Below are 24,224 nucleotides of genomic sequence, written 5' to 3' on the forward strand. Positions count from 1 at the left end.
ACCAGGCAAAGTAGCTGTCATGTGAGAGCTCAGCAACATTCACATCCCCAGTACTGATGCTGTTACAATTTTTACCACTTCTGTCTCACTGACAGCATTTGGTTAGGTATCAGAGCCTAAAAAGCAGAATGCCAGAGCTAGAAACTTTGGCTTGGGTTTCAATTGTAAATATCACCACCTAACAAACTGGACAAATTTCCTCATCTGTAAAATGGGTGTAATAGCTAACTATGAGAGCATTAGGGGCTTCCAGGGGGTGACAGTGGTAAAGACCCCACCTGCCAATGCAGGAGACCTATCCCTGGGTCAGGAAGATCCCCCGGAGAAGGGCATGGCAACCCACTCCAGTATTCTTGCCTGGAGAATCCCATGGACAGAGAAGCCTGGTCCATAGGGTCATGAAGAGTCAGACACGACTGAAGCAACTTAGCACTCACGAGAGCATTAGAGATGGACAGAGAAGTTCTGGCACCTGGCAGCATGTTACCTGGGGATTCCCTGGTAGTTCAGCTGGTAAAGAATCCGCCTGCAGTGTGGGAGACCTGGGTTTGGTCCCTAGGTTGGGAAGATCCCTTTCCTGCTGACGTCTGGGCTCCCAGGCCCCCGTGTTTTCCTTTAAGCAGGAAAGCTGGTTAACTGGCCAAATTCCAAATCCTAGGCTAAGGGTTCACCTCAACTAAAGTACTACCTGAGAGGAACCTGTTAAATGCAGGAGAGTGGACTCTACCCCAGTGACTCATCCTGGGTGTGGGGTGTAGCCGTGAGCTTACATTTTAATATCCCAGGTGACATTGATACCAAGGAAGGATTTTGAGGAGCACTTCAACATGTTAAGAAAATCTAACTGTAATGGAGGAAACAAGGAAGCACATCTGAGTCCCTTTTGTGAATAATGAGACAAAGGAGCTGAAACATCCTGTCTGCCAAGAGACCAGGACCATCAGCAGGATCTGGCAGGTTTGTACTATGGGTTGTTTAAACACTAGTTAGAATTCAATGTGACCAGTCTTGCCTGGCAAAAGACCTTTATGAGGTAACCCAGGGTGGGGGGAATGGGGCAAAGCCATCCAGGTGGCCAAGGCAGCTAAGTTAGAAACAGCGGTGGTGTTCTTGCTGGATGTGTGGTCACAGATGGCTCCCGGGGTCCAAGACAAGAATAACAGCCAGGTGAGCTAGGACAGCCTACACTGGACCACAGCAGGGGAGGGCCCTCTCTTTATTTCCTGGGCCCCTCCCAGCTTTGACACCAGCCACTCCTAAAATCCTCCATTTAGCAGGGTCAGTGCCCCCGCTGCAACTGTTTCTCCTCACACACAGGTGTTCCCTAAGCCTGCAGCCACCTGCACAGTGTCTCTTTCTCCTCTGTACAGTTTGAATAAACACTGTTTTATAGCTGATCAACACCCCAGTCCTTCAAAGCTCCTCTCCAGCCCCCCTTTTAGTTTCTCTCATCTGTGGCTTGACACAGTAGCAATTTAGAGTATCACTTAGATTACAGATTTAAAAATGGGGCTGCATAATTGCCAAGCATGGAGAATCCCAGGGACGGGGGAGCCTGGTGTGGGCTGCCGTCTTTGGGGTCGCACAGAGTCAGACACGACTGAAGCAACTTAGCAGCACATATAGATTAAATTTAGATAGTGTATTTAAGTGCCAAGGTAAATTATATTAGAAAGGAGGGGGATGAGCATTCAGTTCAGTTCAGTCGCTCAGTCGTTTCCGACTCTTTGCGACCCCGTGGACTGCAGCATGCCAGGCCTCCCTGTCCATCACCAACTCCCGGAGTCTACTCAAACTCGTATCCATTGAGTTGGTGATGCCAACCAACCATCTCATCCTCTGTCGTCCCCTTCTCCTGCCCTCAATCTTTTCCAGCATCAGGGTCAAATGAGTCAGCTCTTGGCATCAGGTGGCCAAAGTATTGGAGTTTCAGCTTCAGCATCAGTCCTTCCAATGAACACCCAGGAGTGATCTCCTTTAGGATGGACTGGTTGGATCTCCTTGCAGTCCAAGGGACTCTCAAGAATCTTCTCCAACACCATAGTTCAAAAGCATCAATTCTTCGGCGCTCAGCTTTCTTTATAGTCCAACTCTCACATCCCATGACTACTGGAAAAATCATAGCCTTGACTAGACGGACCTTTGTTGTCAAAGTAATGTCTCTGCTTTTGAATATGCTGTCTAGTTTAGTCATAGCTTTTCTTCCAAGGAACAAGTCTTTTAATTTCATGGCTGCAGTCACCATCTGTAGTGATTGTGGAGCCCAAAAAAATAAAGTCTGCCACTGTTTCCCCATCTATTTGCCATGAAGTGATGGGACCAGGTGCCATGATCTTCGTTTTCTGAATGTTGAGCTTTAAGTCAACTTTTTCACTCTCCTCTTTCACTTTCATCAAGAGGCTTTTTAGTTCCTCTTCACTTTCTGCCATAAGGGTGGTGTCATCTGCATATCTAAGGTTATTGATATTTCTCCCAGGCAATCTTGATTCCAGCTTGTGCTTCCTCCAGCCCAGCATTTCTCATGATGTACTCTGCATAGAAGTTAAATAAGCAGGGTGACTATTGTCAATAGTCACCACAGCCTTGTCAATACAGCCTTGACGAACTCCTTTTCCTATTTGGAACCAGTCTGTTGTTCCATGTCCAGTTCTAACTGTTGCTTCTGACCTGCATGCAGATTTCTCAAGAGGCAGGTCAGGTGGTCTGGTATTCCCATCTCTTTCAGAATTTTCCACAGTTTATTGTGATCCACACAGTCAAAGGCTTTGGCATAGTCAATCAAGCAGAAATAGATGTTTTTCCAGAACTCTCTTGCTTTTTCGATGATCCAGCGGATGTTGGCAATTTGATCTCTGGTTCCTCTGCCTTTTCTAAATCCAGCTTGAACATCTGGAAGTTCACGGTTCACGTATTGTTGAAGCCTGGCTTGGAGAATTTTGAGCATTACTTTACTAGCATGTGAGATAAGTGCAATTGTGCGGTAGAGCATTCTTTGGCATTGCCTTTCTTTGGGATTGGAATGAAAATTGACGTTTTCCAGTCCTGTGGCCAGTGCTGAGTTTTCCAAATTTGCTGGAAAATTGAGTGCAGCACTTGCACAGCATCATCTTCCAGGATTTGAAACAGCTCAACTGGAATTCCATCATCTCCACTAGCTTTGTTTGTAGTGATGCTTCCTAAGGCCCACTTGACTTCACATTCCAGGATGTCTGGTTCTAGGTGATCACACCATCGTGATTATCTGGGTTGTGAAGATCTTTTTTGCATGGGATCAGCATTAGGTATAGATTAAATTTAGATAGTGTATTTAAGTGTCAAGGTAAATTATATTAGAAAGGAGGAAAATTAGTTTTCTGTGAAAACAGACTCTGGTGTATCTTTTTTAAGTTTCTGCTAAAACATAATTAAAACATTCCTGTGCTAATCGTAGGCTTCCCTAGTGCTAATCCTATTGAATTCCCCATTCAAGAGACAGGGAAGGGAACTTGGTTCCCATCTAGGGACCTGAGATGCTGCCCTCTTTGATCCTGTAATATTCTAGTTGCACCAGCATTGTTAGATTGTGATCCCAGACCAGACTAACACACTTACCTTTAGGTGTGATGGTAACTGGAAACATCTGCCTCTCTGAGCTTCTCCAGGTAGCGGCTCTGAACAGACCTTGTCTCATTTGGCTTCCTGATGTGACTTCCCCAAATGCTTGGAGTGACAGTGGAGTGTATGGTAAGGGTACCAACTAAGGCAGGGTACAGGTCCACCTTGGCCATCTTTTAGGGGTAGTCCTTGGGACAACTCTGCATCAGATCCCCGTGCAGCAAGTTCCTTAGGGAAGTAGGGCCACTTCCTCTGGTGTCAATATAATTTCTCTCTCTGACCAAAGGACTCTGAATGTGCCCCTGAGGTCCTGCTAGCTCTTCCTTGCCTCTCAGGTAACCCTTTATGAGTCTGAGTAAAGATAACCTAACCCATGTAAGCTCTGCACCCCGGATCTCTGTCTGCCCAGCTGGGTTGTATGTGTGTTAAGTCACATCAGTCATGTCTGACTCTGCGACCCCATGGACTGTAGCCCGCCAGGCTCCTCTGTCCATGGGATTCTCCAGGCAAGAGTACTGGAGTGAGTTGCCATACCCTCCTCCAGAGGGTCTTCCTGACCCAGGGATTGAACCCTCATCTCCTCTGTTTACCTGCACTGGCAGGCGGGTTCTTTACCACTAGCGCCACCTGGGAAGCTCAGCTGGGTTAGGTAATTACAAACACAGCCCAGGCAAGCTTGGCTTAAGAGGTCAGCAAGGGCTCCCTACAGTTCTCTGCTCCCCTGGGAACTCAAATTCTTTATCAGACAGAATTAGAAAATAAAGTGCTTTGTTGCTGAAGTTCCCAGAGAGCTTCAGGGCAGCTGTCTAAGGGTTAGTGACCAGCCTTTTAGAGGCTTTTGTGAACAAAGACAACTGGGACATCAGCATTTCAACCCACAGAAGGCAAGGAAGTATGGCTGCAGAGGGGAGAGGGAGGTGAAGGTGAGGGGAGGCAGGGAAGAGGCAGAAGGTGCTAGCAGAGCTGATCATACACGTCTCTTCCCAGATCTGAGCTCAGTGCATTCAGCGACATCACCTTGGGAGCTTGAAGTGGGCCACAGTGGGTATGTTTACACCACAGAAATTGCCCAAACACTGTAAACCAGGGCTGTCCCCTAATACACAGACACAGACACACCAGGGCTGTCCCCTAACACACATCTACACACCTACCTACACACCCGGAGAACTGATCTACCAGCTCGCCCTACCAGCACCTGACCCATCCTGCTTTGGTTCCGAGTCCTCCCCAGGCCTGACCCTGTGCTCAGTCAGGGTGGTGTGATCTCCCAGCCCCACAATATTCCTACGAGTTGGATAGAACAGAGGTGAGCTGGACAGAGAAAGCCCCTAGAACTAGTCGATCCCTGCCCCACTCTGATATCCTGCCTCGTCTTGGCTGCCTCAGCCTATCCACTTATGTTTCCACCGCGGACCTTCGGCCCTAGACTGAGGTGGTCTCCACTGGAACCTCCATGGGAAGCAGCTTCGTGGGAGGGCTGATGACCACCCTCCCAGCAGGGGTGGGCAAGACGGCCACGTGCCACCGCTCAGAGCCGAGGAAGGCAGCTGGCCCGAGGGCGGCGTCGGCGGCGGGCCGCGGGGGTGGCAGGGCTGGCCCTCGGGGCTGGGGCTTTTGGGGGACTTAACGCAGGTTCCGGGAATCACCCCTGCGTGTGGAGATCCCGGCTCACCCCTGCTCCCATGCCAAGGGAGAAAAATGGGTGGTCAGGCGTGTTGGGAGTTTCTCCACAGACTACGCATTTCCCGGCAGCCCCTGCGGCCTCCCCCTGGGCCCCTGGAGGGGGCGGAGCTCCTCCCCCTGGGCCCCTTACACACCTTTTAAGCCGACCCCACACCGTGCTGACCTGCCCGCCCCAGGTTCCCAGGCAGAGGGCTCGAGGCTCCAGGCCGGCCTCACAAGGTCTGGGCAGAGGTGGGGCGAAGGCGGGGGTCCTGCGAGGAAACGTTGTCCAGCGCGGCAGCCTCTCGTTAGTACTCCTTGGCTTCCTGCAACTGGGCCAGGTACTCCTCCTCGGGAGGGTTGTCCGCGCAGGCTCGGCCATTGTTGGCGGGCCGCACCGCGTGGTAGTGGGTGCAGTCCGCCTTACACGGGATCCAGGGCAGCGTGTCCACCTTGAAGTGAAGCTCGGGCGAGACGTCGGTGCTGACCAAGTCGGGTGCGCCGGCACCCTTGCCCCAGGTCAGCAGCCGGCTGCTCACGTCGTAGCAGCAGTGCTGGGCTGCCGGCGTGCTGCAGAGAGCGCAGGCAGAAGGGGCTGTGGACCGGTACTCGTCCAGGCGCTCGCACGGGCCGCCGGCATCCCTCCAGCAGAAGCTGCGGCCTTGATGCTCCTCCCACAGGCTCACGGCGCTGGACACGGCCTCCAACGCGTATGCGCATGGGCAGCTGGGCAGGGCCCGCAGCACCTGGCTTCAGGTACTTGGCCAGGAAGTCACTCTTGCAGTTCAGCCACTTTTCACAGCTGTCCACATTTGCAGAGGGCAGGGGAGGTGGCAGGGGAACAAGGGACCGGTCAGCCCCTGGGTGGGGCGGGGGTTACTCAAGGGCCAGTACAAAGGTGTGGCTTGGAGGCATCTTAACGGGTAGGCGGGGAGGTACTCACACCCGAGCTGGGGGCAGAACGACCTGGCCAACACGGTCGGGAGAGACCACATATCACCACGCAGGCAAGCTGAAGCAACATGCCATGACCACATGGACAACGGCCAAGGGGCTAGAGGAGGGGCCAGCAAGCCCCGATGAGCTACCCTTTGTCCTTTTAGATGCGGGGTGGTGGGAAAGATCCTGGGATCTTGGGGAAGGAGCTGGGGTGGTAGGGGGCAGGGACAGCTGTTTCAGTCTCCCGGTAAGAAAATATTTCCCTGTTTTAACCACTCTCACTGGCCTATTCCTGTTCTTAACCTTACCCTTCTCAGGCTCACTCTATCCTTCTGGGCCCCCAGCGGCCCCTCTGTCTATGCTGCCCTCCTCCTCTCTCCCTCTGTTGGGAAATGTGGCTTCTCTGACCACACAGAACAAACTGCTCCTTCCTCTTTGCTCCAGACCGTTAGGGCCCACTTGGCAGTGCTGGGCCTAAGTTGGTCCTGTGCATCTTTCCCTCTAAGACCCGAGCCCCTTGAAGGCTGGGACCGGACTTAAGTCTTCTGGGAATCTCCTGCCCGCCACAGGGCTGGGTGCACCTTCCCGGCTCAGCGATCTTCTGCAGCATGGAGCATGGGAGTCAACTGCAAGGAGGCTGCTGGCAGCTGCCTGCCTCCTTGGGGATGCAGATGAGCGCCAGGGACACAGATGGGGAGTGTGCTGGTGAAAGCGTGGCCTGCTCCTCACTGCTGGAAAGGAGCGGTCCTGGAGCTCTGGACCCTGACCAGTTTTGACAGCACCTGCTCCCCAGACAGAGCTTGCCAGGAGCATCCAAGAGTGACCAGGGAGGGCAAGCCACAAGGTCCCTGTCCTGTTCTGTTCCACTGGATGATCTCCCAAGCTCTGTGGCTCCCCTCAAGACCTTCTCAGCAGGAATATCAGGCTGGGAAAGGCCAGTGGGCCTGGCAAGGGGGTTGCTCAGAAGTGCTACGGTCCCCTTGCTGGGGAGGCTAACCTTCCAGCTGAAAGATGTGCTCTGCATCCAGGAGGCACTATTCCTGCCAGTGCAGTGAGGTTCCACCCTTCCGAGAGAGGTTCTCCTCCAGACCCCCAGAGGACAGGGCTAGCCCCCCACACTGACCTGGGTGGAGCGTGTCCATAGCATCGCCAGGGGCTGCCACCTCTCACTGTGGAAGCCCAAGGGGTCCTTGTCCTCGGCACCTTGGGGAACAGAGGAGACCAGGCCTGGTGGTGCCACAGGGCATGTCTGTGCCCCCAGTGGGCGCCAGCCTTCACTAGGCTTGTGGTGCCCACAGCCACCTGGGACGGGGCAGGACCACCACGTTTGTGAGCTTCCTGGCTCCCCTCTCCCGAGTCCACCCTGTACAAGGCTCAGACAGTGCAAGCCACTCCCTCTGCAGGCGCTGGGGCTCATCTCACCAGGACGGGGGCAGGTCGCAGGCGCAGGACTTGGAGGCAATGCAGGTGTAGCTGCAGTGCTGAGTCCTCTGCTGGCCACTGCCACAGCTCCCACTGCAGAGAGACCAGGGGCTCCACTCCTCCTGAAGCTCATAGTCTGGGTCAAGGCAGGGAGCCAGGTGTGAGTGGGCAGAGCCCATGAGGTGCCCTGGTGTGAATTAGCAAAAGGCACCCCCTTCCTCTGGAGGACGCAGCCCTGGGGCCAGGACTCCCCTAGTGGATGAAGCAGGGGTCCAATTTCAGCCCCACTCACCTGTTCAGCTTGGCACCCCTGTGCAGTGAACACTTGGGCAAATGCAGGAGGTGTCACAAACCCCAGTCACCCCCTCTGTGCCCACATAGCAACACAGAGCAAAGCTATCTGGAGGCCACTTGATCGCTGCTGGGGGGACCTTGGAAAAGTCCGCCTACATCTTTAAGCTACACTTTTATGGCAATCAAAACCATAGTTGACAATACTTTCCTGGCACTTGGGGTATTAAAGAATGTCCCTGCTCCCCACGTTAGTGACCCAGTCCTGCTCTGAGGGACCCGAAATGCACCAGGGCTCTCACTGGAACCCCTGAAGTACTCAACACACATGCCTGGCCCTCTCCTCACTTGCCAGGCAGGTCTGAACAGGCTGGCACCAAGTGATTAAGAAAAATCGATAGAAGAAATGTCGAAAATCATGAAAATTCTGCCTGTTAGCTTACGTGACTCTGGTAAAACAGGGAAAGCCTGCTATGACTTAGTCTGAACCAATGATGTGTCACTAGGGCTCTGGAAAGTACAGCTGTAACACTGCGTGAAACATTCTTACCCAGGGAAAACCGGAACTGCAACACGCAAAAATAAAAATGCCTGTCATGGTGGCGGGGCGGGGTGGGGGGGTGGGGTGGGGTGGGGTGGGGGGGCAGGTTTCAGGTGATATTTTCTGAACAGTCTGTGTTGTCATCTTGCTTTCTAAAATAATCATCGCCAATACCTTGTTTACTATGTACTTAGACTTTAAAAGCATTAACTCACCACTCTCTACACTTAGTTCCAAGTAGTAAGGGTGGTGCCCATCTCCATTTTGTAGAGGAAGGAAGCGAGGCCCAGGGAGGTTAAGTAACTTGCCCAAGGTCACTCAGCTGGTAAGCAGCAGACCCAGGATTCAGACTCACACAGTCTGAGGTCAGTTGTGAGTGGTGGGATTTATAATGTTTCTTAATTTGTTGGAAAACTGATAGATGTAAATAAATATTATTAACAAATGCCTGTTTTGCTTAAGGGATCTCAGGGCTATTGTAGAGTCAAATGTTTAAAAAATAAAAGCCTTTGCAAGCCTTGGGTGTTACTATTGAGCTGATGATGGTGTTGGTACAGGGCCTAAGCTCCAGACTTCCACAACTGCCCCTGCCCAGGAAGCTGTCACCCTTATTTCCGCTCAGGACCTCCAGGGGCAGCAGCCAGGGAGGTCAAGATGGGGGTACTCACCGTAGCGATCAGGCTCCTCAAAGGCCCAGTCTCTGGGAGACAGTGGGCCCTGCTCCCAGCCTCCTGCAGCCCCACTGAAGCCCGGCTCCTGATCATCTCTACCGTGTTCCTCACTGTCCTCCTGGTCCTCAACCTCACTGTACTCTGGGGGGTCATCCTCCTCTTCCTCCTCCTGCTCTTCCCCTGAGGCTCTGCCCTTGAGAAGGGGCCTCTCTTCCTCACCTTCTGAGTAGCCCCAGGAGAGAGGCCAGAAGAGTTCCTCAGCAGGCAGCCAGCAGGGGGCGCTCTCGGACCAGCGATTGTTGGGCTCAGCCATCAGGTCCACCTCCAGCTCATCCTGGGGATCCACTACCACGTCGATGGTCACCTGCAGAGGGACAGACACACCCAGCCACGGAGGGAGGCCTCAGAGCCAGGCTCCAAAGGGGAGGGAGATGATAGGCCTAGGGTCAGGGGGAGAGGTCCAACCCCTTCTCTAAACCAGCCCGTTCTTCTGGTCAACCTTCTTGGTCTCCCTGGGGCAGCTGGGGTCACAGCCTAAGCCCTGGCCTTGCATCAGAATTTGAGGGAGATTCCTGACCCGCTAATCTCACCCCAGACAGATTTAACAAGTGTGAGATGGGACCAGATGTGATAGTTCTAACATGTGCCAGGTTGGAGATCCACTCATTTATGAGAAGCTGGGCTTGAATCCAGCAGCCCACAGACTGCCCAGCTGCTGGGGCCACCAACAGCCCTGAACCTCCACTTCCTCATTGTAGGGCCAGAAAATGAGACCAAGTGACAACAAACCCCCCAGAAGCCCGGGGAAGGGCTCTTGTTCACCACTTTGTGGACAGAAAATAAATAACGTGAAATCATTTATGTGAATGTGAACTTTAAAAACATCATTTTGGGGCTATTATGAAGTAACATGAGGTCAAAGGACAAAATTGGGTGGGGGAACCAACAAAATACAAAGAAAAGGGAAATCACCCATATTCCATTTGTGACAGGTAACATTTTGGTAATTAACACTCCAAGTTTAGATATACGGATACACACACGCATACTTTTAAACAACTTTAGAATGTTATGTGTTTCATATTTTTGTGGTTTTTTCTTTCAGTGAAAGTTTTATAAGCTGTAGATGGTACACAAAATGCAGGAATTATTATCTTTAGGGATTCAGGGCTGACAGTGAAGACTGTAAGCTGGAATTCCACCAACCTCTCTAGTTTTCTCTCCCATAAAGCCCCTCTGGTGGGCGATCTACCCTATTCTTCTTCAGGGGCCTGTAGTAAGGAGTGGGCCTGGCCAGGGAAGATCAGACCTTCAGGGCTTTCTACTTGACCTCTGCCCATATTCCAGGAACCGCCTGCCACTCAAGAAACATTCTCTGCTCATTCAGTCCTCATGATAGCCCTGTCAGATTGGTGCTGTTTGCCCCTTGCTATGGTCTAACTAGACATGATTAGATAACATCACCAACTCAATGGACATGATCTGAGCAAACTCGAGGAGATAGTGGAGGACAGGGAAGCCTGGCATACTGCAGCTCATGGGGTTGCAAAGAGTCAGACACAGCTGAGCGACTGAACAACAACATCTAGGCGATAGAGGCTGTGAGAGCCACGTGATGGTCTGCAGCTAAGAGGTGGGGAAGCCCGACTCCTCCTACTCCATAGGTGGGGCATGAGAGTCACCTTGTCTGACCCACACAGGACCCCCGTCCTCCACGGAATAGATGAGGATGAGATGAGATCAAGATGAGATGCCTGACCTCGGAGCTGAGCTGTTGAGCCCAGCTTTTCTCCAGGAATCCGCTGGGTCATGGCCGCCCTTGTAGCCCTCACCTGGATGTTGGGGTTCAGGGCACTCAAATCTGTATTGGTCAATCCTGGCAATTTCTGCAGCTCCAGCAGCAAGGGACCGTCCTTCAGGGTCCCGGGTGAGGGCGTCTTGTCTAGGACCAGGGATGCTGATTCAGGGAGCACCCGATATCTGTGTCGACGTGACCCTGCCTGGAGGTGGGCCCTGGAGAGCAGAGGGGTCTCCTCCTCTTCTCTGGGAGAGCTGGGATCTGGGGAGGCTGAGGTCAAGGCCCATGTGGACCTGGTAAAGTCTGGGAGGGGGTGGGGAGCAGGGGGGAGGCAGGAGGTTTGGGGCCAGACCAGGTCACATACTCACTTGTGACCACGCACCCAAACATGTCTGTTTGGGGACTTCCCTGGTGGTCCAGTGGTAAAGAATCTGCCTTCCAGTGCAGGGGACGCGGGTTTGACCCCTAGTTGGGGAGCTGAGATCCCACAGACCGTGGGTCAACTAAACCCATGATTGCAAGGAACAGCCTGAGCAGCACGGCGAAGACACAGCACAGCCAAATAATAAATTAATTACACAAAGCCACGTCTGTTCTGACACCTCAGAGGGTGGACGATGCCCCCAAAGCGCTCGGGTGAAATGATGCCAACGTGAGGCATGAGGAGGAGGGGTCAAATCAGGTTTCTACACACGGAAGAGGCACAATCCCACCTCCTCTTTCACAGATGGAAGAAACGGAGGCCTGGAGGGGAAGGGAGGTGTTTTAGGCAGCAATTCCAAAGTCCAGTTCGCAGCCTCAGAATCCCCCAGGGCCCTTGTCAGAGAACAGACACTGCGGCCCTCCCAGGTCAGGGCAGGGGGCTCGGAAAGCCTTGACACAGGTGTGGGCAGCGGCCCTGGACCCTTCCCCTCCGACGCCCCCCTGCCACCTGGCCTTCCCAAGCCATCCATGTAGGGTCTGTATTCCCTGGCATCCTTAACCACAGCTATAGCTTCCTTTGCCTGCCCACCTGGGGCCCGGATTTCCAGGCCGTGGGTGTGTCCGTCTGTCTGCCAGTCAATTCTCTCTGCTGGCCAGTGTCATGAGGTCCACACTGGGCCTGTCCTTGCTACAGCGCAAGTAGTGAGTGAAAGTAGATCCTGGATGTCTCTGGCTCTTTCTCTGGCCTTCTCTGCTCAGATTGGGACACTGGGAGCTCAGCACCTACCTCCAGGCTGCAGCCCCATTGCCCAGGTCCCTACACCAGGGCAGAACGAGCCTGTCCAGCTCTGTCCTGTGAGCCTCAGGGGCCGAGAGCCTCTGGACCCTGCTTCACCCAGGCCACAGCCTTGACCCTGCCTTCTACTTCCTAGCTGGGCAGTGTGGTAGCACTGGAAAACATGGATCTGGAGAGTCAGTTCTTCTTACCAGCTCATTCAATCTGGTGATTTCCCATCAACAAAATGAGGACAATAATTCCTGCCTGGAAGGACTGTCAGAATTTTACTTATCCAACACTTCCACAGCATCCACTGTGTGCCCAGCACTATTCCAAATACTTAATTGCTTGCTTCATCCTCCCCAAAACCCTCAGATGTCAGTGCCAGCTGTCATCTCTATTTTGATAATGAAAAGTAAGGCACCGAAAGGGCAAGTAACTTGCCTGGAGTGACACAGACATTTAGTGGGAGAACCAGGATTTGAACCAGACAGCTTGGGCCTAGAGTCCACACTCTTAATCATCATGCTCCAGCCCTACAGGTGAGAGCGCTGAGAGTCTACTGCACAAATCAGGGACTGAATCAGTCTGATTTCTCACATCTCTCCCCTTTGACCCCTCTGTGGTCCCCAGATGCCTGGTTCCAAGGCTCCTGCCCTAAACACCTGGTCCCAGGGCAGCCCTGGGCCCGTCTCAACCGGCACTTGAAATTCTGAGTGAAAGTGTTCTGGTCCAGATAGCCAGGGTGGATGAGTAAAGGATGGACAGAGGAGTAGGGCAACAACCCAACACCTTCACCAGCCAGTCCTGGAGGCCTGGAGCTTCCCCAGATGATGGCTTCCTAGCAGTTCCCACCCATAATTCCTACCTGTCCCTGTGACTTTGTGTAGTCGGCCCATCTGCAGCCTCTGAGCACAGAGAAGGGAGACTTGGGGGAACAGGAGTTCAGGGTCTGCAGCCTTTCCAGGTGATTTAGATGGCCCAGCCTGGTGGGCATAAGCGCCGTGTTTCGCCATTTGGCAGTGATATTAATAGTTATCACAGGAGGGAGTGCTGCTGGCATCCAGTGGGTAGAAGCTAGAGATCTTACAATGCATCTGGGTTGCCATTTCCTCCTCCAGGGGAGTTTCCTGACCCAGAGATCAAAGCTGCCTCTCCTGTGTCTCCTGCATTGCAGGCGGATTCTTTACCACCGAGCCACCGGAGAAGCCCTTTCACAGCAAGGAAATCAAGGATTTTTCCAGTCGACAGTGCTATTAGTTAAGAAACCCTGCTCTAGAGGCTGCCAGGTCTGAATCCCAGTGGTGGCCTGGTTTCTGACTTGTGGGACCCTGGCAGGTGTGTAACCTCAGTGAGCGTCCTCATCTGTAACTGGAAACAGCGACGGGACAGAGCTGGTACCCAGCGGGCGTTCAAAGTATCCATTCCCAGCCCTCCCCGCCCTGGTGCCACCTCAGGCCAGATGATGAGCAGAGCCCATAGGAAGCCCTGGCTCAACTTCACAGCCACGCACCCTCCCTTCCTCTCTGGGAGCCTCCTGCCCTGTATCAGCCCCTGGGGAACCCCTCAGGATGGGGGCGGCTATCTGGCCTTCGTCTGGGTTCCCTGAGAAGCCAACCCTGAGACAAAGCTTCAAGGGCAAGTGGTTCCCTTGGAAGGTAATCCCTGGAGACCAAGTGGGGAGTCGGAGAGTGAGTCGGGGAAGGGAGGCAGCTAATAAAAAATGCTCCATGAAGCCAGTGACCACAGTGGACCACTAGCGTGCGTCCCTCTGGGAGCCCCACTTACCCGTCAGTCACTGGTTGAGGGAGGCTGGGTGTGGGAGAGGATTTGCACTCCAGCCACGTCCGGCTTGCCATGAACAGCTCAGAGCAGGTCCCAGTGCTGGCAAAAGCCCTCAGACAACAGGAAGTGAGGCCCGTGGGGAGGTGGGCAGAGCACCCGAACATCGTCTGAGCATGTCTTCCATACCAGGCCCTGGCCAGGTCCTTTACATACCTTCTGACACTTACTCCAGCCCCGGGCAGAAAGAAATGTCTGTCTGCTTTGCTCACATGTATCTTGTGCTCAGTACGGTGCCTGGCACCCTGCAGGCGCTCAGTAAATCACTGCTGTGGATGACTGCCAGCAATACCGAAGGGTGAGTGTGACTATCTCTGTGTTAACGATGGGGTTGTGGAGGCTCAGAGAGGGCGAGGGATTTACATAAGATCTCGCAGGTCACACTAAAGGAGCTTGCGTTCACCCGCAGTTCTGCTGGATCTCAACACCCAGGAATCAGTGCAGAGGTGCCTGTGCAGACGCTGAGGCCAATAACCCCTCAAGGGCAACCACCTCGGCATGCAGAGCACCTCCGCCTTCATCTTCTTGTCTGGTCCCTGAACGTGGGGGTAACGAGTGCAGGCTGGAGGCCACATTGCCTGGCTTCAAACCCCAACTTGGACACTTACTGTGTGACCTTGGGCAGGTTACTTAATCTCCCTGAATTGCTCCCCCTGTAAATTAGGGAAATGGCTGGCCGTCCCTATCTGTAGGATGGCTGGGTTAGCATGGTGCCTAGCACACGGCAAGCGTGTGGTGAATGTCACAGAAGGGAGGTGATAGATCGTTCTCGGAGAGAGAGAGGGCAGTACCCCTCTAGCCATCACAGCTAGCTCTTTACATCTTATTTGGTCTGAAGAGCACATCCGCCACCCTACCACCGAGGCAGGATTACCAGGCAGTGCACGGACCTCCAGGACATTCTCAAGCAATTGCCGAGGCTCCAGCCTGTGTAAGAAGACCTGCTCTGTCCCACGGGGCCACCTCCCACATCTGTTATGCTCAAATGTGGAGCTTCCCGTGTGTACAAATACACAATTCCATTCTTTCGGGGGATGGTGCCATTACCCTGATAAACATGAGATACACAGATATATACCAAGTTATAGCCCCACCATCCATTGCCCTCTCTCTATCACATACACACGGGCCCACGCATACCCTCCCAGGCTTGGCAGGGCAGCCCTGACCCATGTGTTTCCAGTTAACCCAAGAGCCTCCCCCTACAAATGCTTACTACCTTGCTCGAGCCTCCCTCACAGGCCCCCTGCCTCCTCCTCTCATACCTCCTCTCCGGGGTCAGGAACTTGTTCCAGATAATGAAACCCAGTTGCAGGATCCCGCCTCCTCTAATCACCTGCTTCTGAGGCCCAGGTGCACCCTCCAGAGCCAGGCTGCACACAGTCACTCCAGCTTCCCGGAGGTGCTGGGGTCCCAGCAGTCAACGGCCAGAGGACCACGGGCAGGGGGACGGGGCTGGACGTCACCCTCCTCCCTGGCATGTGCTGTTCTAACCCAGCCCACCCTGGCCCCACCGTGGAGACCTCGGAGCACGCCCTCCAAGCACCAGGGCTGGCTTCAGGCTGTGTGACCTGCGTACCTGCGCCAGGCTTATCGCCTTGCTGTTGCCATCTTGAAGCGCTTAGAGAACCCACACTGTCATTCTGCACGGGGTCACTGCTCCCGGGCACCCTGTAGGCACTGACACACACCAGGCCCTAGCATCATCCTCGCTTCCCAGAGGAGGCAGCCGAGGATCAGAGAGGTGAAGTAACTTGCTCGGGGTTACACAGGGGGGTTATGAACTGTGGTGTTGAAAAGACTCTTGAGAGTCCCTTGGACTGCAAGGAGATCCAACAAGTCCATCCTAAAGGAGATCAGTCCTGGGTGTTCATTGGAAGGACTGATGCTGAAGCTGAAACTCCAATATTTTGGCCATCTGATGCAAAGAACTGACTCATTGGAAAAGACCCTGATGCTGGGAAAGATTGAGGGCAGGAGGAGAAGGGGACGACAGAGGATGAGATGGTTGGGTGGCATCACCGACTCAATGGACATGAGTTTGAGTAAACTCTGGGAGTTGCTGATGGACAGGGAGGCCTGGCGTGTTGCAGTCCGTGGGGTCGCAAAGAGTTGGACACGACTGAGCGACTGAAATGACTGACTGACTGACACAGGGGGTTGGCAGAGCAGGTTTGCAGGCAGGTGATAAGGCTGGAGCGCCCATGCTCTCAACCCTTGAGCTTTGCCACCTCCAGGCGGGGGCTGCACCCTCTGGCGCGCTGCCTGCCACTCCAGGGTGCAGAATGTGTCAAACAATCAAAACACTAGAGCAGGATGCTCTGCTTTTTTCATGCCTCCTTCGCTTTGGTCCCCGAACCATTGAGTGAGGTGAGAGTGGCAGGGGCGAGGTGAGGACACCGAGATCCAGCGAGGAGGCTGCAACCTGCCTGGACCACTGAGCAGCTGCGCCTCCGGGGCCCCGTTCCTGACCTTCCCTCTCTCCCTCACCTGGCTTGCTGGTGGTTCCAAGCTCTCAGAGCGAGAAGGATGGTCTGGGGGGAGAACGAAGGTCATAGTCAAAGTGGAGGGAGGAGCCCAGGTGCTGGAGGTGGCAGAGGGCAAGGCCACAGGATTGGCCCCACACAGGCCTGGGTGCCAGTCCCCCTTTGGTCACTTACTCACCCATTAGGCTAGAAAAATACCTGCTTCTAGGTGCCACCCACCTGGCAGGTGAGACCTTTCAATCCCCAAGGCTCCTCCTGCAGTCCAGGCCCTGCTGCTGGGTAACTGGCTGGACGATGGACAAGTACCCACCCCCCCAAATACACACCCACACACATATGCATGACGCTGCCCTGGACAGCATCCCCTGGAGAGGCTCCTTCCTCTGTGTCCAGTCCTTCATCTCAGCCTGTGCCCTCACAAAGCGCCTCCTCCCACCATGGGGGAGCCTCTGCTGCCACAGCATGAGTGTCCCCAGCTCTGCCCTGGAGGGTGGATCCTTCCTGAAGGACAGTCCTTGCTGCAGAGCAGCTGCCCTCTCTCGGTTCTTCTCTCTGGGCTAGTTCTAACCTCCATCACCCTCTTGCGGCTGCAAGCCCCCAACTCTCCTCTGCCCTACCCCAGGGTTTTCCCTTGCCAGCCAAGGAAGTGGTGGGTGCCAGGGTTAGGTGCCCAGAGCCTGAAGAAGTAAGCAGAGCTGGGTTTGGATCCTGGCTGATGAGTTACTGGACCCACTGTCAGTTTCCTTGCCCTTCATGTGAGGACAAAAAGGCCTGGCACACAGAATGCTGGGCCCTGCGGCCGTTTGCTTAAGGCTGCTTGATGTTCGGCTGTTTGCTCCTAACTAGAACAGAAGGCAGGCTTCCCTGTGGCTCAGACAGTAAAGAATCTGCCCGCAATGCAGGAGACCCAGGTTCTGTCCCTGGGTTGGGAGGATACCTTGGAGGAGGAAATGGCAACCTACCCCAGTGTTCTTGCCTGGGAAATTGCATGGACAGAGGAGCCTGATAGGTATAGTCCATGGGCTCGCAAAGAGCTGGACACAACTGAGTGCGCATGCCAGGCTCTATACTAGGGCTGGGATGTGACTTTGGCTCTGAAATAACTCATCCTCTAGGCTGGCCTTGGGGGCAGATCCAGAAACATACTAAAGATAATCACAATATAAAGTGGTAAGTACAATAGTAAAGTATTTATGCCAAATGGCTAGAAAAATGCCAGTTTAATTAATTAATTTTATTTCCACTGTCATCTCCACTCCCGAGGTGGGACTGGCGAGAGGGTGTTCGGTTCCTCTGGATTGTCCTCAGCAGTGGCTCCCAACAGTGGGTGGGAAAGCAGGTATGTCTCAGGGGAAAATGTCTGGTTCTGTTGGGGGTGGGGTGGGTGGTGGGTGCTACAGGCCCCTAGTAGGTAGAGGCCAGGGACACTGCTAGACATTCTACAACATTACAGCACAGAACTGTACAACCCCAAAATGACTGCAGTGTGAAGGCTGAAAACCCTTGGTCCATAGGATGTACTCTCAATAGGGGCAAAAGTTAGATATCAGGGAAGAGGCAAAAAAAAAAAAAAAAAAATCGAAGTATTACAATGGTTTGTAACACTCCAAAGGGCCATAGTACATGAACAGACAGTATATATGTGGTATTAAAATTTCATGGGGGGAGGTACTTAGAACAAAATAGAGTCTAAAAATCTCCTTAGGAGGGAGGGCAGTTGTGAAAAAAATATGGATAGACAGTGGTCCACAGAGACCCCATTAAAATGCAGTGTGTGCATGCACAATCACTCAGTCTTGTCTGACTCTTTGGGACCCCATGGACTGTAGCCTGCCAGGCTCCTCTGTCCATGGGATTTTTCAGGCAAGAATACTGGAGTGGGTTGCCATGACCTCCTCCAGGGGATCTTCCTGACCCAGGGATAGAACTCGTGCCTCCTGTGGCTCTGGCATTGCAGGTGGATTCTTTACCACTGAGCCACCAGGGAAGCTCCAAAACGCAGTGATGGGAGGTGCCTTCTTCCCATTGTCTCCAGAGTGACCTCAGCAACCTGAGCACCAAGAAGGTCCCAAGCTGGGGCTCTCTTACTTCACAGCACTCTCCTACACACACCTCGGCCCTCAGTCTGGAAAAGGAGGACCACGTTGGCCTCCTCCTGGAATTGCAGGGCACAGGGGAAGGGCAGGACCCATACCATACAGGCCTGCTCATGCAAACCCCAGAATGAGTCTGGCAGGGTCTGTTCCCATGGGATGAGTGTCCACAGCAGTCCAGGAGGGATGGGCGGGCTGAGGACGACCAGTGATGGGAGACCTGGGTTTTGACAGACAGGGGTTTCTCTCCATGCAGCTCAGGCAGTAAAGAATCCACCTGCAATGAGGGAGACCTGGCTTCCATCCCTGGGTTGGGAAGATCCCCTGGAGGAGGGCATGGCAACCCACTCCAGTATTCTTGCCTGGAGAATCCCATGGACAGAGGAGCCTGGCAGGCTACAGTCCGTGGGGTCCCAAAGAGTCAGACACAACTGAGGGACTAAGCACAGCACAGAAACTACTTTTGGTCTCACTCCTTTGACTTCAGGCTTATCCAAAAGCCCACTCACAGACCCCCGCTTGGCCCCAGAAAGTGTTCCTCTACCTCTTACTGGCCTCTTCTGCTTGTCCAAGCTCCTAGTAATACAAAGGTCCCACCCAGCAGTTGGAGGACCCCCACTTACTACCTCAGTCAGTCAGTTCAGTCGCTCAGTTGTGTCTGACTCTTTGCGACCCCATGGACTGCAGCATGCCAGGCCTCCCTATCCATCACCAACTCCCAGAGCTTGCTCAAACTCATGTCCATTGAGTCGGGGATGCCATCCAACCATCTCATCCTCCGTCATCCCCTTCTCCTCCTGCCCTCAATCTTTCCCAGCATCAGGGTCTTTTCAAATGAGTCACCTCTTCGCATCAGGTGACCAAAATACTGGAGTATTAGCTTCAACATCAGTCCTTCCAATGAACACCCAGGACAGATTTCCCTTAGGTTGGATCTCCTTGCAGTCCAAGGGACTCTCAAGAGTCTTCTCCAACACCACAGTTCAAAAGCATCAATTCTTCAGCACTCAGCTTTCTTCACAGTCCAACTCTCACATCCATACATTACCACTGGAAAAAACCATAGCCTTGACTAGACAGACCTTTGTTGACAAAGTAATGTCTCTGCTTTTGAAAATGCTATCTAGGTTGGTCGTAACTTTCCTTCCAAGGAGTAAGCGTCTTAATTTCATGGCTGCAATCACCTTCCCTCAATTCACACCCCAAAGGACTCAAATCCTTTGCAGATCTGACTGAAGAGGCTGCAGCGGAGGTGGGGGACTGGACTGTCGGGACCTCAGCAACCCCCGCCCGCCGGCCCGCAAAGGGCGGGGGTCCTCGCCCACCCTCCTCTAGGAGCGCGCCCGGCCCAGCACCGCTGCGGGCGAGGTTCGCTCAGGGCCAGGCAGCCGCGGGGACGCGCCGGGAGGACAGGAGAGGAAGCCGGGCGGCTCCGGGATGACTCCGCACCCCACTCCGCCCACAAGTAAATTTCTCCCCGGGGGTGGGGGCCCCCGCAGGTCGGGGGCAGCGGGCCAGCGCCGGCTGCTCGGGGACGTCGGGGCCGGGCCCCGGCTGCCCGCCCTCGCGGGCCGGAGGAGCAGGGACCGAGCGCGCCCCGCCGCTCACCTCTGCCAGCTTCGCGCGGCTCCGGCCGGGGCCCCGCGGCTTCCGCAGGGGGAGCCTTCGCACCGCGGCCAGCAGCACCGCGCCCAGGAGGAGACCCGCGAGGCAGGGCAGGCGCCGCACCCTCTCCCTCCCGAGGCGGCTCTTCCCGCCGCCCCCGCGCCTCCCGCCGGCTCCGCCAAGTGTGGGGATGTTCCGCCTCGCCTCCTCCGGGCAAGCGAGCGCGGGGCCGACGCGAAGGCCAGGGGCTCCGCGGAGGCGCGCGGCTCCCCCGGGGTGTCTCCCGCCCTCCCTGGAGGACTGGCCGCCCGCGCTTGTGGACGCGTCTTGGGCCTGCGGGCAGCTTCCTGTGATCCGGCCGTCTCCCCGCCCTCGGTCCCCGCCACGGTCGCCGTCGCAGCCCCAAGCGAGTTCCTGTTCGGGGAAAGTGGCGGCCTCCCGACCGCGCTCTCCAGTCCTGCGCTGCGACCCCGGCGGGGTCACCCCTCCACCTGCCCGGGCGCTCGGTGGGCGACGCCGGGGCTCACGGACCGCCAGGGCCTCGCGAGCAAGGGACGCGCCACAACCCAAGACGCGGGAGCCTTCAGATTTTGGGCAAATGTGCCCAAAACCAAGGGAGGTTGGCTTGGGGAAGGACGGCCTGGAAATCACTCCCCTAGGGCTCCTCCAGCTCCCTTGCAGGAGGTTGAGACCCGTAAAACACCTGCTACTCTGCACCCAGTTTTCCCCCTGGTGTTCTCGGAGCACTTCAAGAGCCAGGAGAGAGCTGAGACTCGGGTGTGACAGCAGCCAGCCACATTTGAGAGAGTGGTCGGAAGATCCTGCCCTGCCCTGCCATCCTGGGTAAAAGAGTGGGACCCCCGAAGCCCTCCAGCCAGACACTCGTGCAGGGATCCTCCCGTGTAGAGCGTGCGAGTCAGCTTGTGATAACGATCAGGAACTCTGAGTGGCAGCGAAGATTTTAGAGGCCCGGATGGGGCTGTTAGGGACAGTGAGCCCTGTGACACAGGGCAGGTGGGGTGGGGTTTGGACAGGTAGGTGAGAAGCCATCAGAAGGCCTAATTAGGAGATGCCTATCCAGGGGATATGGAGCAGCACAAAGGCTGCCCGGATTCTGGACAGGGACAGCAGATCCTGGGAGATGCTGGGAAGGATGGCCAGAAACCTGGCCCTAGGGTTCCATTTGGGATCTGGTTTAGCCTTAGAAACTCCTAGGAGACTGGACACATTTCTAAGAAACCACTCTCATCGCGGACAGCTCCACCCCGAATGGTCCAGTGTTCTGAGCAGCGGATCACAGGGGTTATAGCCGGGGTCTGGAGTCGGTCACGGGTTTGAACCTTGCTGCTATCATTTACTAAGCAGGTGATATTGGGCAAATTCTTTGACCCCTTGGTGGGTGCTTTTGTCATCTGTAAAAGTGTGGGGGATGGGGAGGGGCTACTCACCTCACAGGTGTGAGGAGTAAAGAAGAATCCAAGGACTTATATTAGATTGAGCTATATGAAGTTGCCAGGCTTCCCTGGTGGCTCAGATGGTAAAGACTCTGCCTGCAATGCAGGAGACTTGGGTTTGATCCCTGGGTTGGGAAGATCCCCTGGCGAAGGGCATGGCAACCCACTCCAGTATTCTTGCCTGGAGAATCCCATGGACAGAGGAGCCTGGTAGGCTATGGTCCACGGGGTCACAAAGAGTCGGACATGACTGAGTGACTAAGCACAGCACATACGAAGTTGCCATTCTGGGGTAAAAAGGGTCAAAATGGGTAATTTCATATGGTTCAGCCTAATAAGATGGCCCGGAGAAGGCAATGGCACCCCACTCCAGTACTCTGGCCTGGAAAATCCCATGGACGGAGGAGCCTGGTAGGCTGCAGTCCATGGGGACACAACTGAGTGATTTCACTTTCACTTTTCACTTTCATGCACTGGAGAAGGAAATGGCAACCCACTCCAGTGTTCTTGCCTGGAGAATCCCAGGGACGGGGGAGCCTCCTGGGCTCCCGTCTATGGGGTCGCACAGAGTCGGACACGACTGAAGTGACTTAGCAGTAGCAGCAATAAGATGGCTAGTGTATACATGTCAAAACTCCCGGTAAACACTGAAATACTAGCCCAAAGAAACCTAGCGTTTGAGTACCTGCTATGCCCTATTGCTTTTACTAAATGTGAAGTTGTTTTCTTTAAGGATTTTTTTGGTAAAATGGTTTTCACATCCAGTTCAATATTTTGTCGTTTCATCAAACTTTTGCACCTTGCACCAGATTAAACATGGAGTTTGAAAATCATGAGTTCATTCATTCATGTCTACCTGTCTCCAATTCAGTCACTACCACTCCACTGGGAGTCCCTCTGCCCCTTACCTGAACAGCTATAATAGCTTCCTGATAAGTCTGTATTCACTCCTGTTCTCACTCCCTCCTTCCCAAATGCTGTTGCTTATCTTTTCTTTTGTTGATCAACTTTATTGAGGTATAACTTACTTACAACAAACACACCTATTTTAGTTTTCTTTGTTGGGGGGTGAAGTAGAAAAATGTAGCTTTATTGCTTTACCAGGCAAGGGGGACACAGTGGACTAATGGTCTCAAAACCCAAGTGTCCAAACTTGGGGAAGATAGTGACAAGTTTTATTTTTATTTTTTAAAGATGTATTTGGCTGCACTAGTTGCGGCATGCGGGCTTATGTGGAATCTTCCTGGACCAGGGATTGAACCCATGTCCCCTGCATTGCAAGGTGGATTCTTTACCACTGATCCACCAGGAAAGTCCGATGTTTTATTGTAATTGTTCAAAGACAGCGTGATCAGCTAGTGGACATTCTTCTGGTGGGTGGGTGGTGAGGTAAGGAGTCCACACCATCATCCTTCAGGTCCAGTTGGTCTGGGGTGTACATGCTTGTGGGCAGCATACCATCATTAATCATTAATTTTTTCCATCTGGAGGGGGTTACACTACCTGCAGAATAGCTCCAAGATACTGTTGTGTGTATCCTTTGATGGGGAACCAGGACCTTGCCCCAAAGCTGCTCTTGACTGTTTCTCTCTGCTCTGGCCTCCTCTCCCTTCCCTAATTATCAAGTGCTTGCATCTGTCCATTGGAACTCAGAGGTCAGAGAAGCTGAAGGAAGGCTAAAGCACACTTATTTTAATTGTATAGTTGAATGAGTTTTGACAAATGTATACATCCAGGTAATCACTACCATCATCATGATACAAAAATTTCTCAGAACTCCAGTTTCCTTTGGTGAACTGCAGGAAGAATAAATATGCTTCAGTGGAAAACAATGCATTGTCTACAGTTGCATCCTTTGAGTTATCTGATTCTAGTCTTTCCTTGTTTTGGAGCTGTTTTACAACTTTGAACGTTGTAGGTAACTAACAGCAAAGCTAAATAATTCTTTTCTATTTAAATGCAAATTCTGTCCTGTCCTGTGGAGGTTCAGCTGACCTACTACCCCTAGTGTGAAAGAAATCAGTTTTGTCATTTGTACATTTAATATTCCTGCCCCATAAAGTTTGTTTTCTAATTTCCTTTGAATTGGTTGTAATACACTTAACAGTTTCCTCATCAATGAGTTAAATAAAAATCTTTCCTTTTTACATCTGTTAGAGTCAAGATTTTAGTCCCTTTGTTCAGTTAATCCCTACCTCCCCACCCCTGGCTCGTGGTAAGCACTTCTCCACTTTCTGTCATCATAGGTTAGTTTGCCTTTTTAGAATTTTGTGTATAATCTTTATTTATTCTTTTGTTTGGCTTCTTTCTTTGAGCACGTTTGGGATTCATCCATCTAGTTGTGAGTAATTTGTTCCTTTTCACAGCTAAGTAGTATTCCATCACATGACCATTTTGCTTCTTTTCCTATTAATTGTGATGGCATTTGAACTGATTTTGGGGTTATTATGAATAAAGCAGTTATGAATATTCAAGTGCCAGTTCTTCTATGGATATGTTTTCACTTCTCTTGGATGAAACTGTGAAAAAACTGCCAAATTGTTTTCTCAAATGGCTGTACCATTTTGCATTCCCCCCTTCATCAACACTTGGTATTGTAATTCTTTTTGAATTTAGCCATTC

At 53.3% G+C, this 24,224-nt stretch overlaps 1 protein-coding gene across 1 annotated transcript; it reads right to left on the minus strand.

The window, feature by feature from the left end:
* Positions 1-1,623: 1,623 nt before the first annotated feature.
* On the minus strand, positions 1,624-23,043 carry ISM2 (isthmin 2). Its single transcript, XM_059890701.1, is given in 7 exon segments — positions 1,624-6,011; positions 6,013-6,134; positions 6,203-6,225; positions 7,621-7,756; positions 9,121-9,487; positions 20,152-21,068; positions 23,007-23,043. Coding segments are annotated over 7 exon segments (2,046 nt in total). The 3' UTR covers positions 1,624-5,567.
* Positions 23,044-24,224: the final 1,181 nt, after the last annotated feature.

This window comes from Bos taurus, chromosome 10 (genome assembly GCF_002263795.3).
Source record: "Bos taurus isolate L1 Dominette 01449 registration number 42190680 breed Hereford chromosome 10, ARS-UCD2.0, whole genome shotgun sequence".
NCBI classification, from domain to species: domain Eukaryota; kingdom Metazoa; phylum Chordata; class Mammalia; order Artiodactyla; family Bovidae; genus Bos; species Bos taurus.